The following is a 16,964-nucleotide window of genomic DNA, read 5'->3' as shown; positions in this document are numbered from 1 at the left end:
TCTCACTGGCGGCCGAGCATACCACGAGATGAAAGCATACTTAACTTCTTAACATAGCTTCGGTACGAGAGATCAGTTGATCGGAGTTGGTCCTGGCAACCTTTTACTCTCGTTTACCTCCAGCAAAAGCTGAAATCTCATCATGTCAACTTCCAATCCGTTTCCAGACAGGCTGCTACATCTGAGATGACTCAATCAAATCCATCTTGAGATGCAAGAAAAAGGGAAACTTCCAGAGCTGCAACTAACGCTTATTTTCATTGTGAATTAATCTGTAGATTATTTTCTCAATGAATCGCTTAGTTGTTTGGGCTCTAAAATGTCAGAAATAATGGTGAAAAACGTGGATGAGTGTATCCCAAAAAGCCCAAGATGACGTCCTTAAAAGTCTTGTTTTTTCCCCAACTCAAAGATTTTCAGTTTACTGTCACAGAGGAGAGAAGAAACTAGAAATATATTCACTTTTAAGAAGCGGACATCAGAGAAATTTATTTTTCTTTCTTTCATGAAAAATGACTCAAACCCATCAATCAATAACTAAAATATCTTTGCAGCTTTAGAAACTTCTATCAAACCCTGAAAACATTTAGAGTCAATGCCAATTTTCCTATACGGCAAATCTGTGCTGAATAAACTGACGACGTGTATGCAGATTCATGCTGATTCGCTGCTTCTGTCCAGAGCTTATAAAGCAGCCATCCGGCACTTCAGAACTCCCACTGATGCAAAATGACTCAAACTTCCTGCAGCCGTCGCTCTAACAAAGACCAACGCTCAGAATTGCTCCTGATGCATCACATCCAGGCTCGGATTTCTACATTTCCTGTTGATATAGCAACTGCAGGCAGCAACCGAAAGCTCTGTCTCGTCGTTGACACTTACGGTTGGATGCAGCAAGTGACTCCAGATCCTAACTGAATGTAACGTGCGCTGAGAGCAAAAAGAAGAAGAAGAAGAAGAAGAAGACGAAGAAGAAGAAGAAGAAGAGGATGTCTGGCAGCTCAGGTGTGCTCGCTCCATCTGGAGGGGCTGCACTGACGGATTAATGGCAGGGCGCCTTGGTAACGGGGCGTCACAGGGTGTGGCTCTGTGTGTGTGTGTGTGTGTGTGTGTGTGTGTTTGCCTCGTCTCCAGAGAGCATCTGGTTTAAACCTCCTCAGACTGGGTTGGACTGCTACGAGCCAGTCAGAGAGCGCGCTGCGGTAAACATTCAGATGTGTTGTGACACCAGGAAGAGGAGGGGCAAGCGTGACGCACCAAAGCAGGTAACATTTAAGACCTGTGCACCGTGCGCTGCCCACTGATGATCATAACATGTCATTAAAAGGTTGGTTAAGAAAAAAAAAAAGAAGACGTGGAACAGCTCCAGAAGAAGAAGAAGAAGAAGAATACCTGGAATGTTTCACGTTGCCTTCCTGTGCGTGAGAAAATACAAACACACGTAGCTGTGGACCGAAGTGTCAGTCAAACAACTGTCCTGAAGGCATATCATACACAGACACACACACACGGTGTGTCCAGTGTGTCCTAGCTTGTTCAAACAGTGCAGGGTGTGACGCTGCCGTGCTATGCGGCCTTGCACCGGTGGCCTCTTGCTGTCTGCCTCCTGCTCTCAACTTTCCAAAGCAGCTTTGTTGCGCTAAAATGCCAGTTTGAGCCCCTCCTACATGCATTTACACAGACAACAATAGTAACTGGAAACCAACTCTTGGCTAACACACACACAAACCAGAACAAACTCAGAGAGAGAGAGAGAGAGAGAGAGAGAGAGAGAGAGAGAGAGAGAGAGAGAGAGAGAGAGAGAGAGAGAGCACCTGCACAATCCTCTCAGTGTGTTATTTCAATACCTGAAGGGTATGTGTCATCTAGGACATCAATTAACTGATTCCTGTTGACACTCCTGCAACATGTAAATATAAGGGGCGTATATCACACATTTTATTACGATACTAGGGCTGGGCAATATGGAGAAAATCAAATATCACGATATTTTTGACCAAATACCTCAATATCGATACCGCCACGATATTGTAGTGTTGACTATTGGTGCTTTCATGAAATGCTTTGTGTAAGTGTAATAAAACTGAAACTCTCAACATAATACACAGTAAAAAAAAAAAAATGAATACATGAAAACAAAAAATAGCTTCCTGAAGTCTAAACATGCCAACAGTGTGTTCGCAGGTGTTGCAGACTGCTTACAGAGCTGTAGGGGAGCCAAAGTAGCGCACTTTTTAATAATGAACTTTGTCGGTTATCGGTAAAATAAAACAATGATACAAATAATCTGCAAACTGCCAAATATCAGCCCCGACAATCGGCCTGGCCGATAATTGGTCGATCCCCGTTGGACATACTTTCTAATACGTTAAACATATCTTGAAATTTCAACATTGCTTTTATATGTTCTGTTAATCGGTGTGCACAAATGATACATTTAAAAGCACCAATTAGGCTTTTTCTTTGACACTTTCTCAGCTCTGCACTAATGGATCCAGATCCACACCCAAAACTAATCCCTTCCTCTTGGCTCATGGTCGAACATTCCTCCAAATTCCACTTGAATCTGATTTATGACATAACCTGTTCACTAACAAAGCCAGCCTCTTTGGCCGAAGCGATGACAGGTTCCACACAAAGACAACGGATCAATAAATACTTTGCATTGCATCAACCAGGCGTGGGACTTTGTCAGATGATTGACCTCAAACATTGTCAGAACACAGTTTAAGCTCCACTGTGTGATTACAATGAAGTGACAGAATCCCTTTTCTTTCTCTTCACTCACTGGAAACTCTTGTGCCTTACAGGCGCTCCGATCATGAGACAAGAGGCAGCATGCTCCTCTGAGGAAGAAGACAGATTTATTCTCCAAACCTCAGGATGCATATTAACATGCACAATGCATTTTAGTCAACATTAATGTACACACAGGCGAGACACAACGTGGATAATGTGGTGCTGCAGGCACAGATTGGTACTTGAAGTGCAGTAAGTCATACGGCTGCATGTTGCGGTGGTGTGGTGCAGGCGAGCCAGCAGACACGCACGCAAATCAAAGTGACATGCAGCAAATGTGCAGTGACTTGTCTCTAGGGTTGGGCAACATTGTGATTTTAACAATTTTTGAATCGACTCCCGATTCGTCCTTTCAATTCCGGGTCATATCGATTCATACTCTGAAATATCTATCCTATCCCCTGACCAATCCCCTAACCCTAACCTTAACCACTCGAGGTCAAATGCCTAACCCCAACCAATCGAGCTGCTTCGTAGGGCGGGTCTTGGCGTGGCTATAGTGGGATTCGACATTTTGCCTGGGGGAAAGGGGTGGGGGGGGAAATTCTCCGTCCGCTAGCAAACAACAGGTGGGGTGATCTTCACTACCAATATGGTAAATAACCCAGAACCGGTTCTCTATGCCGAATCGTACTTGTCTGAAATGACAGCAACGCTGGATTCAGAGCTGGTAAACCTGCTGCTACTGACTGAGGAGAAACGGCAGAAAGAGAAGAGCGAACAGAGGTGTAGGAAAGAGAGAGGCGGTGGCAGGGGTCGGAGGGGCGGCGGATTATGTAATCGATGTGGCTGGCAGGAAGAAGCATGTGTTCCTCTGCTTTGTATCACACAATGATGGAAAGAGTATTCAGATTCTTGACTTGAAGTAAAAGAAGCAATTAAAGCTGAAACAGTAAGTCAATCGATAAGTGCGTCGACAGAAAATTCATCAGCTGCTATTTCAGTTTAGTCATTTAAGTAAAATAAAATGCCCCCAATGAAAACCTGGTTTGCAGCTTCTCTAATGGAAATGTTTGCTGGTTTGCCTAATCATTTGTCATAGTAAATTATTTATATTTGGAAATTAGTGTTGGTCCCATTTTTCACAATTTTCGGCAAGATTCATCGATAACTAGAATAATCGTCAATTGTTTCAGTATATTTTAACTACAAGTCTACTGCTGGTATACACAGTACAATATTACCCATTGAAAAGCAGTGAAGTAAAAGTATTCAACGTATCCTCATACAGCGGTTCGTAATGTCGCTGCCCGGTCAGTACCGGAAACCCGATTTGTTCTACGCATGTGCAAAGATGGTTGAGATAAGTGATAGGTGATGGGAGTTGCTAAGAAGAAACTACCCGCTGCTTTCAGGTAACGTTACTTTTTGACGTTCAACACCCCCTGAAATAGATAGGGCTGTGTATTGGCAAGAATCTGGCGATATGATACGTATCACGATACATGGGTCACGATTCAATATATTGCAATATATTTCGATACTGTGCGTAAGGCGATATATTGGGATTTTTATCAGTAAGTATAAGTATAATTTTAGAAAAACTAATATTAAAAAAAAAAAGACATGATGTGCATAAAAGTCAAAGAAGTTTACTTTAGGTAAACAATTCAGTACACAGAAAATCAAACTGCCAGTTTGGGATTGTGGTTCCCAGGTTCTTAGTGAGCTAATGTTTATATGCTAAAGTAGGCCAGAGTTCAGCCATAGCTTCTAGCAAAATGTCAGGCACTGTTAGGTACTGTTAGGCAAGGACACTAGTGGTGCGTCTCAGCATAGCCATCTGAACTACTGTCTTACATGAATATAGTTGTATAATATAATATACTAATTATAGTATATCGTTGTTGTTTTTTTAATCAATATTGCATTTTTGAAAATGTATACAGTATTGCTAAATAAAATATTGCGATACTCAAGTGTATTGATTTTTTCTTACACCCCTAGAAATAGAAGAGAGCAGTTGGAAGCAACGCAAGCTTTAAACCTTTAAACCCTCTGAGGACTTCGCCATGGCAAGTACAATGAAGAAGACCCATTCGTCCATGTTCTCCCCACTTTCCAGGGTGTAATTTGTGAAAAAATTGTGTGGGTTTGATCATGCATAACAAAAAGAATAAAATCCCCCCTTTCAATACCATGGATACAGAGCCACTCCGCTAGCCAAGCCAAAACACACGCAGCGAAAACAAAATGTTTTCCCCCAGCGTTTGTTCCTCGGGACTGTTTTAATCCAAACCACGATCTTTTTCCTATACTTAACTACTCGTTTTGGTGCCTAAACTTAACTGTCATCGCTGCATGACACCGATTTGTCTGGCTTAACTCCACCACCACGGCCCCTGAAAGGACCGTCTGGCGGTGTCTGTAGCACAGCGTCCCGGAGCTCTGTAGCGGGTAAATCCAACCAGCAACTGCTGCTCAGATTTTATCGTTCTATGACACTATAGACTGTTCACGTTACAGCGCTTTACTTAGTTTAAAATACTTCTACTTTAGGTATATAATATATATATGGTGTATTGGTGAAGATCTCTTTGAGGGGGAGGGTGGGGGCGGGGATACATTTTGTCCCCACTACGGATAAAAATAATTCAGCAGAGGCAGGGATATGTAAGACCAGAAAAGGGGGAAATCGCACCCTGCCGCTTTCCGATTTTTTGACAAAAGGTCAACGGGAAGAAAAAGCCTTGGTCCGACCGGTTGAACATTGGCAGAGCGCCACCTACTGTACCGGAGGTAGAGTTACTCCCGTCATTCTTCCCACTCTTCCCTACTCATGTATACTGCGAGGCCTGGCTTAACCTGGTTATTCACTTAACCGCGGTGAAACCATACCCCCGGTTACTGCTGTGCATGGAAACGCGCCGATAGTGAGCAAACTAAAAATATCCCATTTCAGGCCGTCTCCAGATTATGTTGCATAACTCAAAATACACAATTCCTCCCTTAATTCTTGCGGCGCTCGGCATCAAACTCGCACACCGCGGTAGTCGGTGTGGGCTCATTAAAAGCATTAAAAACGTCCGTGCCAGTGATTCGCAGCACGTGAGCTCGAGCATGCAGTGAAATGCCAGAGCGAGGCCACAGGAGATGGGTGCCTGCGCGCCGCTCACACTTTCTGAAAAGGAACAAATATAATGCTGACAGGAGGGTTTGCAGGGCAGGTCAGAGTGGGCAGAAACAGAGACAAGCACGCAGAAACACTGTGTGTGTGTGTGTGTGTGTGTGTGTGTGTGTGTGTGTGTGTGTGTGTGTGTGTGTGTGTGTGTGGCGTGCGCTGAGGGCGGATGATGGCCGGCCTGCGTGATAATGAGCCCTGGATCACGGGTGTTACACGGCGCCAGCTGCTAACCCACACATGCACTCAGGCTGGAATTCCAACAATCCCAAGAGTTCCTCAATGGGATTCCACAGAGCCGGAGGAAGACAGCTCAATGCAGCAGCGACACAAGGAAGGACCGGAAAAGACAACAACGCAGCAACGGAGAGCAACACAGGACAGAAGGGAGGGAAGTGTGTGGGGGGGGGGCAGAGATTTGAAAATAACTCCAGTCTGAGCCTCTCGGCTGCCTGGCCCCCTCCGACCCGCTCTGGCAGTTTGTGAGACACTGTACACTTCCAAAGATGGCAGCTCCTTTAGGTTACAGCTGTTGACATGTCCCTTTGGGAATCATGTCGTCACCGGCTCACGCTACACTTCCTGTGTACCTGGCTCGAAGTGAATGATACTCGCGCTGAACGGAGAGCGGCGAGGGATCGGCTTCAGGTCGCCTCGGAGCAAGAAAGCTGCACCCAGGGTTTTCCCACGACAAGATAAACGTCCTCAAACTTCTTGATTTGTCCTCAACCCAAAGATATTCAGTTTACGGTCACAGAGGAGAGAAGAAACTACATGTTCACATTTAAAAATGGCTCAAGCCGATTAATCGATTATCAAAATGATTGCCGATTAATTTAACAGTTGCCACCTAATCGATCTTTGCAGCCTTACAAAAATGTATCACGGGATTTCGGTTATGCAAATCATTTTTAGTTGCAGCCCTAGAGCTGGGAAATATATCGATACTATATCGATATCGTGATATGAGACTAGATATCGTCTTAGATTGTGGATATCGTAATATGTAAAGTGTCTTTTCCTGGTTTTAAAGGCTGCATTACAGTAAAGTGATGTCATTTTTTGAACTTACCAGACTGTTGTAGCTCTTCTATTATTTGCCTTTACCCACTTAGTCATTATATCCACATTACAGATGATTATTTATCAAAAATCTCATTGTGTATTTTGTGAAAGCACCAATAGTCAACACTACAATATCGTTGCGGTATCGACCATTCATTACAGCAAGGTGTTCTTTCTGCTGGGCTTTTGGCCTGTCGCACCTCCAACGGTGCCTGTGATAGATAGAGGTATTTGGTCCAAAATATTGTGATATTTAATTTTCTCCATATCGCCCATATAGCACATTTAAAATATTCCACGGACTCTTTTCTTTCTCACACATGTATAAAGACACACGAGCCAAGTTACTGGAGTTCTTTTCCTGTCCAATCGCAGCTGAGGTGCTAATTGGAGCCGTGGTTGACTTGTTTTATTCAACACACAGGTGTAAAAGCTGCCGACTGTAACGGCAGCATGGAGAGCAGTCCTCATGTTGCTCGGTTAGTTACAATTACAACGGTTTTAAACAATTCCGCCCAGAGACAGCTGCTGCCGGCGGTGCGGCCACTTTGCTTAAGCACCATCCGCATGTGAAATGTTTGCCAATAACTGAATCTCCATTGGGAAGACACAACGCATGCAACTTCAGTGTAGCGCAAATACATTTCCCCGTCCAGCGGAAGAGGAATTTCAGCTTTGATCTTTATATTTTTACCTCAGACAATTCAGAACTGTGATTTAAACAGAAGAGTTGCAGGTTGAAGTTGGAGTGCACATGCATTAGAGCTGCAAACATTCATCAGCTATTAAATGAATCGCCAAATCGCTTAAATGTGAATAATTTCTAGTTTCTTCTCTCCTCTGTGACAGTCAACTGAATATCTTTGAGTGGACAAAAACACCGATCGACATTTTTCACCATTTTCTGACATTTTATAGACCAAACAACTTATCGATTAATCCAGAAAACAAAACGACAGATTAATCAACACTGAAAATGATTGTTAGTTGCAGCCCTAGCATGCATCGTGCAATTTAACGGAGCATTCAACTTGCAACTAATGATATTATTTGCATCCGCTATCTTGCAGTGCAAAGCTGTGCTAAGGTGCAACACGGCTCCCTCCCTCATCTCATGTCAGCAGGGAAATCTGGAAACCTGCCGCCATTACGACCATGAGGGTTACTCCGGGTTGAACGGAGGCCTGGATTTATGGGTCTCTCACTTTCTGCACACATTTATCTTAGCTGCACCACAAAAAAAAAAATAAAACACAGCAACATCTCACTATTGCATCATATACCTCTGCAGGCACGCCTGACACACAGCTAAAAAAGAAACAGGATTTGTTGTAAAATGTCCTAAATATTGTTGCTATAGCTTTTTGCAATCAGAGAAGTTGCTGCAGTCTGAATACATGCATGCTTACTCTGTCAAGCCCCCCCCCCCATGCTCTGAACAATTCTACTGTTATTGCAGCAAAAAAAAGCCCCTGTAGGCCTGGAATTGGACCAACAATTGGCCCGTCGAAACAGCAAATTTAGTATCCGTGCAGCTGAAAACGCAGCCTCACATTTGCATGACAAACGGGACATTTGTGCAGGGGAGAGGCGGCCGGCCGACAGAGGGGGGGGGGGACACTGTCATTCTGTCACATCGGCCAGCCGAGCACACACCAGCACTCACAGCGCACAATGGTTAGGGCTTTAAATAAAAGTGTCCGGGCCACACAGGGCAGCGCTTGAGAAAGAGACGCAAGACTTCACATGCATCTGAGCCACATGAAATGAGAATGGAAGGAAACCAGCAGCAGGGTGAAGGGACTCACTCCGACACGATTTCCATAAAACACAAGGACATGATGCTTATTTTTAGCGTTGCAGATTTGTACTCATTTCCTTGAGAGGTTGTAAGTTATACAACGCTTTAATGTTGCACAGTCTGTGTCTGAACAGTCGGTGTGCTCAGATAGTTCCAAGTTTGTTGCCAATTCTAGGCCATTTTATTCATGCAAAGTTATTGTCCAGCTGCTTGTGTTCAGACATCATTTAAACATGTTTCCATTTCCTTTTGTAATGTCCTTATTATGATGAGCTAAAAAGCAGCACAACAGCAGCAACGCTCACAAAAGACGAGCTGGAACTTGAAGAATAAACAAATTAAAAATGTTGATTATTAAAAAATAGATGTACCAAAATGATTTTTCTGCAGCTCACAATAACAGAGGTGTGAATCTTCACTGATCCCCCGATTCGATTACGATTATCAGGTCAGCGATTCAATTCGATATCTCGATGCATCACGATGGGTCAAATCCATGTTTCTATTAAAGCCATGTAGGATATTTAATTCATAGCTTTTCAAGCTTCAAAAACCAAACAAACATTCTGCAGTGCTCTAATACTAAAACATAAAACTACAGCACTGAGCACATGGCACCTCCTGAATGTGCAAAACATAACCGAATATGTAAACAGAAATGTTGTTAGGCCGACATTAAACTGTAAACGGAAATAATCGATTATGACCCGGCAGATTATCGATGCAGCATCGTCCATGTCCACGATTCCATGCATCGATTATTTGATTTATTTCAACACCTCTACTCAATAATTATTTATTTTTTAAAGATTATTATTTTGGGGGCATTTTAGGGGGGGAATGACATGCAGCAAAGGGCCGCAGTTTGGAGTCAAACCCGCGCCCGCTGCTTCGAGGACTGAGCCTCTTTATGTGGGCGCGCGCTGTACCAGCTGAGCTACCCAGGCGCCCTCAATAACTACTTCTATTAAAATTACTAAGGATTCATGCTTTGACAGGGTTACTATTTATCTGGCCTCGAGGTGACTTTTGTCGCCATTTTGTCCTTTTTTTGTCGTACTACAAAAGTCCAGTCAACAACGTAATGTAGTGAACGATGGACCAATCGATTAATCAACTAATTGATTATTCCTTTCGCCTCAAGATCTGTGCGTGTGTAAAGGCTGCACATTATATCGTTTTTAGTTTTAGGGTCATCGCGATATCAACTGGCGCAAAAAACACATTGCGAAAGACACGCCGAGATTTTTGACGTTAGCTGAAAGAAAATATCAGACAAAGCTGTCATTCTTTCAAATCATGTCTTTTATATTCAATTCAATGTTCAATTTGTTCAACGAAATAATGTCGGAAATGATTTCCTTTGGATTCGTTGTAAATTCAACAAGCAGTTTGTTGTATTTAAGCCGAATACCTGAAAGTAGAAGAAACGCAGATCCGAGTACACTGTGATATCTCTCCATTTAACGCAAGTAATATCCTCACGGCGATACTTCCTCATATCGTGCGGCCCTGGCGCGTGTCGTTTTCTGCAGCGTGAAACATCAATGAATGGCAACAGAAACCTACGTCTGCTCTCAGGAAAGTCCCGAACCGACTCATTCATCTAGAGACACAAAAAAATGGCTGTGCGTTATTCATCATCATGAACTGGCTGCAACAAGACAGCTCCTCTGTGTAGCTGGGCGGACAATTGACTGTTCCACATAAACACTGGGAGGCTCTGACCATCGGGGGCTCTCTCTCTCTCTGTTTATCTCGGTGTGTGTGTGTGTGTATAGAGCTGCAAAGATTAATCGATTACTTGTCAACTGTTAAATTAATCAACTATTTTGACAATCTATTCATCTGTTTGAGTAATTTTTTTAATAAAAAAAAAAAAAAAGTTCCCTGATTCCGGCTTCCTAAATGTGAATATTTTCCAGTTCCTTCTCTCCTCTGTGACAGCGCACTGAATATCTTTGAGTTGTCGACCAAACAACACATTTTAACACCGATCGACGTTTACGACCATTTTCTAACAATTTTTTTACAGACCAAACAACTAATCGATCGATCGAGAAAATAATCAACACATTAATCGACAATGAACCTAATCAGCAGTTGCAGCCCTGTATGTGTGTGTGTGTGTGTGTGTGTGTGTGTGTGTGTGTGTGTGTGTGTGTGTGTGTGTGTGTGTGTGTGTGTGTGTGTGTGTGTGTGTGTGTGTGTGTGCGTTCTGCATGTTGTGCAATGAACCAGCCTCACTTTGGACTTCTTGGAAAACACAAGGGGAGGAAAACGCCTGAGCTGCTTTCACTGCAGCTGTTTGTTTTTTCTCTGCAAGCGAGCAAGCTGCACTCACGGCTTTTAAAAAAAGCTCTCGGCTGCTGGCGCTAGTTGCAGAACAGTGATAGAGTTGGGGGTCAAAGTGTGACATGCGTTGCTTTCGTTTGCATGCTGAGGAGGGGGAGCTGAACATCCGTGGACACGCAGCCACCCAGGGGTCTGACACATGTCCGGTAGCCTGCATGGACAGACGCATGCAGCGGACAGAATGGGACTTTCCAGCTTGGCGACTTGGTGTTTTAACGGCCGAAAGAAGCCCTCGCGTTCTTAAACTCACCGCCACTTCAATGCTCACAACCAGCAGTGGAATGTGACTAAGTACATTTACTCTAAGTACTGTACTTAAGTACGCATTTAAGGTACTTGTAGTATTATATTTTCAGGCCACTTTCTACTTCTACTCCGCTACATTCCAGAGAGAAATATTGTACTTTTTACTCCACTACATTCATCTGTTACAGCTTTAGTTACTAGTTACTTTTAGGGCTGGGCGATATGGAGAAAATCAAATATCACAATATTTTTTGACCAAATGCCTCGATATCGATACCGCAACGATATTGTAGTGTTGACGATCGGTGCTTTCACAAAATATTTACACAATGAGATTTTTGATAAATAATCATCAGTTATGTGGATATAATGACTAAGTGGGTAAAGCCGAATAATAGAACAGTTATAACAGTCTGGTAAGTTCCAAAAATGACATCACTTTACTGTAATACAGCCTTTAAACCCAGGAAAACACAACACTTATGTCATATCACTATATTACGATATTCAAAATCTAAGACGATATCTAGTCTCATATTACGATATCGATATAATATCAATATATTGCCCAGCTCTAGTTACTTTACACTTTAAGATGTTTGCACAAAAAACACATGTAGCTGGTAAAATCTGATGTTTTTATTATTCTAAATTAATACCCCACAATATATTGGGCCTGCAAGTACAGCTGAAAGGATACGCCCATTAGACTCTTTCTAAAATGAGGATTTCACTGCATTGAGTATTTTTTACTTGTAATACTTTAAGTGCATCTATGACAGGCTACTTGCATACTATTAGGCCTACTTAAGTAGCATTTTCTACGCAGGAGTATTTTCACAGTGTGGTATCAGCACAACTACTTTTACTTAAGTAAAGGCTCTGAATACTTCCTCCGCCACTGCTCACAACACATTCTATTATTAGATATCCAGTTTTCTGTCCCAGAAACAGAAACAAATCAACAGCCCCCACCCCACCCCCCCACCCAAGGAACACTCCAACTTGACCCGCTGACAGCTGCAGGGCGGCTGTCACGTCACGTTGCCCTCCTGCACCAAAACCCCTGCACGCGATACTATTTACCTTGAGCAACGTGCACGAGCCGTGCATCAACTCGTGCAAGAGTTTTATTATTTTGTATTATTCTAAAGAGTTGCAGTGTCCTCCGTGGCTGTATCTCGTGACTATTTAAAGGCGCCCTGTGCCCGTTAACGCTAGTTACGAACGTAGCGCCGATGATATGAGTGAGTGCACACACAGCATCGTCCTACTACCAGGAACTGTGTAAAGGGGAAGATCTTAAAAACAGGAAATACAACTGACCCCTTCTTAAAAAACCATGTAACTTTCACATGCACCGGCCGTGGCCGAGCCGCAGCGGGTGCATGTTGCAAACCGTGCAGCCGTGATTGCATATCGCTTGTTTTTTTGTTTTTTTTGTTGCACAGATCGCTTTCATATTCTTACCTCCCTTTGGCTGAGACATTTCCCCTTTGCTTTGATGAGGGGGAGGGGAAGCACAAAAGACTTTGCCTTCTTTCTCACTCCCTCCCTCCATCGCCCTCGCACTGGAGCTTCGGCGGCTTTGCCTTTTTGCAACCAAGATGCAAAAAAATACAAGCCTCGATCTTCATGCACTTGGAGCCTTTTTGCGTCCGAAGCGTGCGCGTCCGTGCAAAGAGCGACGGCGCAATTGCACAGCCGCCGCAGACGACTGGAAAAGAGGCAATTGTTTTTGCAAATGCACTGCAAAGAATTCTCCGCAGCACTTACATGATGGGCCAAGGCTGGCAGCTGAAAGCTCCTAACTTGGATCAGTGTGAGCCCCTGCGAGAGAACGTTCTTCCTGCTTGGGACGCAAGGGATCCTGGGAAATGCAGTGTGCAGCGTTTAGGCAGCTGATTTAGTTCCATATCCGAGCTGGGTTTGTTGAACTACTGGCGCTTTAAATACAGTGTGTGTTGTGCAAGTGTCGATATGTGACATTTACTCGTATAATACGCTTCAGTAAAAATAGCATCGGCTACATTTACTTTGAATGTCAAAAGTTAAAGTAATTATCTCAAAAATTGTGAATATTGTTAGTGACGTACTCACGTGTAAGCAGCACTTATATATTGTTGCTGGTAAAGGTGTGGCTCGTTTTAATTACTTTAATAATTACATGTTTGTGTGTGTGTGTGTGTGTGTGTGTGTGTGTGTGTGTGTGTGTGTGTGTGTGTGTGTGTGTGTGTGTGTGTGTGTGGGTGTGTGGTGTGTGTGTGTTTGGGACGGAAAGGTGTGTCAGATGTTTTTTTTTCTGTTTGTGTTTTTTTAATGTTATCTGTTGATTGTTGGAGCAGACCGATGCAAGAAAATGTTCTGTGTGAACAGACAATAAAGTTTTATCTTATTAATTTATTTTAGTCTATTGTATTTACACATTGTTAAAAAAAAAAAACTAATCTTAATCTTAATCTTGATCTTAAAAGTCATCGTTGATGAGTGACTTTTTCTAAGTGTTCTTTTTTAAATGATGATGATGTAAAAGTAGATCATTGGTGTGATGCCGATAGATTGTTTCAAAGACTTGGAAAGTTGTGGGCAAGTCTTGGGTCAAGTGTTCATATTTCTACATAAACACACAGGTCTGATATATGTTCACATAAATAAATCAAAAGTTTGTGTTTTCTGAAGAGAGGGAGCAGAATCACATAGCCAAACTCATAATTCTTACACATTTCATTTGGATTTGCATAATCTTATTTAGCTACTGTTTGGTAGTTTAATCTTAACAATGCCTTTTATTTATTTTGATATGCCTACATTAAGAAAATTAACAAAGTCAATCACCTCAAGAATATATCAAGGGTTAAAGTGCCCATATTATGAAAAAGATATCCCTTTTTCTAGGATTCGGGGTGTTATTTTGTGTCTCTGGTGCTTCCATACGCATACAAACTTGGAAAAAAAAAACCTCCATGCTGTTTTGAGTGAGATCCGGTTTCTGAATGTGTCCTGCCTTCAGTCTCTGGGTGAGCTGGTCAAAATCTGCACGGCTTTCTACGTCACTAGCCGAAACGAAGGGGCTAGGGGACTAACCGTTAGCATGCTAGCGCTAGCATGCTAGCTGATTCTCAATGGCAAAACACTGCTACAACACACACAAATTCACCCTAATCTACAAAATAAATTGTATAGAACTACTTCCATGTCCCTGTTCTACAGGTATTCCACGCAAAGTTGGAAGTCCGCCCTCGTTTAGAACAAGTTTACAGCTAGCTAGCTCATGTAAGCCTTACCTAGCGACTGACAACAAAGATGTTACAGAAGTTGAGAGGTCTCACTCTGTAGCTGGTAGGAATAAAAGATTTGCGAGCCCGGTTGGTTTGTAAGGATGGCACCCTGTATCTTCTGCCTGATGGCAGTACCTATACGCCTCATCCAGGGGATGTAGCCCGTCACCGCAAATTGCTTGTCCTTTCCTCACCACCCTGGATTGTGGTCAGAGAATTTAACTGACGTCCAGCAATCTTGCTGGCCCATGTTAACTATCCTGTGTAATTTATTTTAGTCTGTCACTAACAAAGACAAATGCCAGACAATGGAGCAGAAAGGTCAAATACACTCAACAAAAGAGCGACAGAAAAGGACCATCATGTCTCTTTCTACTCTGAACTGGCTCGGCTTCTGCATGAAATACAGTTGCTGCAGACCCTTTTTTATAGATGGCATCAGTGTTGGAATTGCACTAACTTTTATTCTCGTTTTTATATATTTTTTTATTGTTTTTAACTGCTCTTTAATGTTTTATGTTAAGCACTTTGAATTGCCCTGTTGCTGAAATGTGCTATACAAATGAAGCTGCCTTGCCTTGCCTTGCCTTGCCTTGCCTTGCCTTGCCTTGCCTTGCCTTGCCTTGCCTTGACGTGTCTTGCCTTGTCGTATCTTGCCTTGCCTTGCCTTGCCTTGCCTTGTCTTGTCTTGTCTTGTCTTGTCTTGTCTTGTCTTGTCTTGCCTTGTCTTGTCTTGTCTTGTCTTGTCTTGTCTTGTCTTGTTTCTGTCTTTGCCTCTTGTCTTCTGTCTCTTGTCTCTTGTCTTCTCTTCCTGCCTTCGCCTTGTCTTGTCTTGCCTTGCCTCTTGCCCTTTTTCTTGTCTGCCTTGCCTCTTTGCCTTGCCTTTCTTGTCTCTTTGTCTTGTCTCTGTCTCTGTCTCTGCTCTGTCTCTGCCCTTGTCTCTGTCCTTGTCTTGTCTTGTCTTCCCTCTTACCTTGTCTTGTCTCTGTCTCTCCTTCCTGTCTTTGTCTCTTGTCTTGTCTCTGTCTTGTCTTGTCCTTGTCCTTGTCTCACTTGTCTTTGTCCTCGTCTCTGGCCCTGTCTCTGTCTTGTCTTTGTCTTGTCTCTGTCTTGTCTCTTTCTTGTCTTTGTCCTTGCCTCTGCCTGTCTCTTGTCTCTTGCCTTGTCCTGTCCTTGTCTCTGTCCTTGCCCTTTGTCTCTGTCTTGTCTTGCCTCTTGTCTTGTCTCTGCTCTTGTCTCGCCTTGCCTTGTCTTGTCTTTGCCTTGCCTTGTCTGTCCTGTCTCTTGTCTCTTGTCCTTGTCCTTGTCCTTGTCTTGTCTCTTGCTTTCTGTACTGCCTTGCCCTTTGCCTTGCCTTGTCTTGTCTTGCCTTGCCTCTTTCTTGTCTCTGTCTTGTCTTGTCTTGTCTTGTCTTGTCTTGTCTTGTCTTGTCCTTGCCCTGTCTCTGCCCTTTCTGTCTTGTCTTTGCCCTGTCTTGTCTTGTCTTGTCCTTGTCCTTGTTGGCCTTGTTTTTGTCTTGTCTTACCTTGCCTCTTGTTTTGTCTTTGTCTTACTCTTGCCTCTTGCCTGTTTTGCCTTGCCTTGCCCTTGCCTTGCCTTGTCTTGTCTTACTCTCTGCCTCCTGCCTTGTCTCCTTGCTCTTGTCTTGTCTTGTCTTGTCTTGTCTTACCTTGCCTTGCCTTGCCTTGTCTTGTCTTGTCTTGCCTGACTTACCTTGCCTTGCCTTGTCTTGTCTTGTCTTGCCTTGCCTTGCCTTGCCTTGTCTTGTCTTGTCTTGTCTTGTCTTGTCTTGTCTTACCTTGCCTTGCCTTCTAAACTGAACATATTGTGATTTTTTTTTCTTTGTGTCAACATATATTGCATGTTTGTAATTTTGGGCTGTATAAATGAAATCGACTTGATAGAAGTAAAATGAACTGGTTTTGCATCTGTTGACACGTGAGGTGATGAAAAGATTAAATCACAGCACAATCAGGACAACTTCAGTTTACTTTTCAAACTTTAGTAAAAATCTTTATTATCAGGTAACATTGATTAATGCAACAGTGAATCTAAGTAATGAACTAATAACAGGGTAATCTGACATCTACAGTAATATGGTGTGAAGGCTTAGAAGAGTGGTTTTGTAAATACATTATGACTCAAGTAAAAAAAAAAAAGAAAAAAGATGTGCCTGTTGGAGCACCTGAAGTTCAACAGGATGAACATTTGGTTCCCAGGAAGCTCTGATTTTGCAATTTGCAAGTCAGAAATGTGTGATCTAAGCCAAAGGCGTAGGTTTTGCTTCAACATTGGGGGC

General features: G+C 42.9%; 1 protein-coding gene across 1 annotated transcript in view; it reads right to left on the bottom strand.

Annotated features, from left to right (window-relative positions):
* map2k6 (mitogen-activated protein kinase kinase 6) overlaps positions 1-13,245 on the bottom strand; it is a 35,342-nt gene extending 22,097 nt beyond the window's left edge. The window contains exon 1 of the mRNA XM_039788409.1: positions 12,858-13,245. Within this exon, the coding sequence (XP_039644343.1) occupies positions 12,858-12,948 (91 nt within the window). The 5' untranslated portion in view covers positions 12,949-13,245. The remainder of the gene's footprint in view (positions 1-12,857) is intronic.
* Between the last annotated feature and the right edge of the window lie 3,719 nt (positions 13,246-16,964).

The sequence above is a fragment of the Perca fluviatilis genome, chromosome 21 (genome assembly GCF_010015445.1).
Source record: "Perca fluviatilis chromosome 21, GENO_Pfluv_1.0, whole genome shotgun sequence".
Lineage (NCBI taxonomy): Eukaryota > Metazoa > Chordata > Actinopteri > Perciformes > Percidae > Perca > Perca fluviatilis.
Note: the sequence above shows the minus strand (reverse complement) of the source record. Positions and strands in the feature narration are given on the sequence as shown.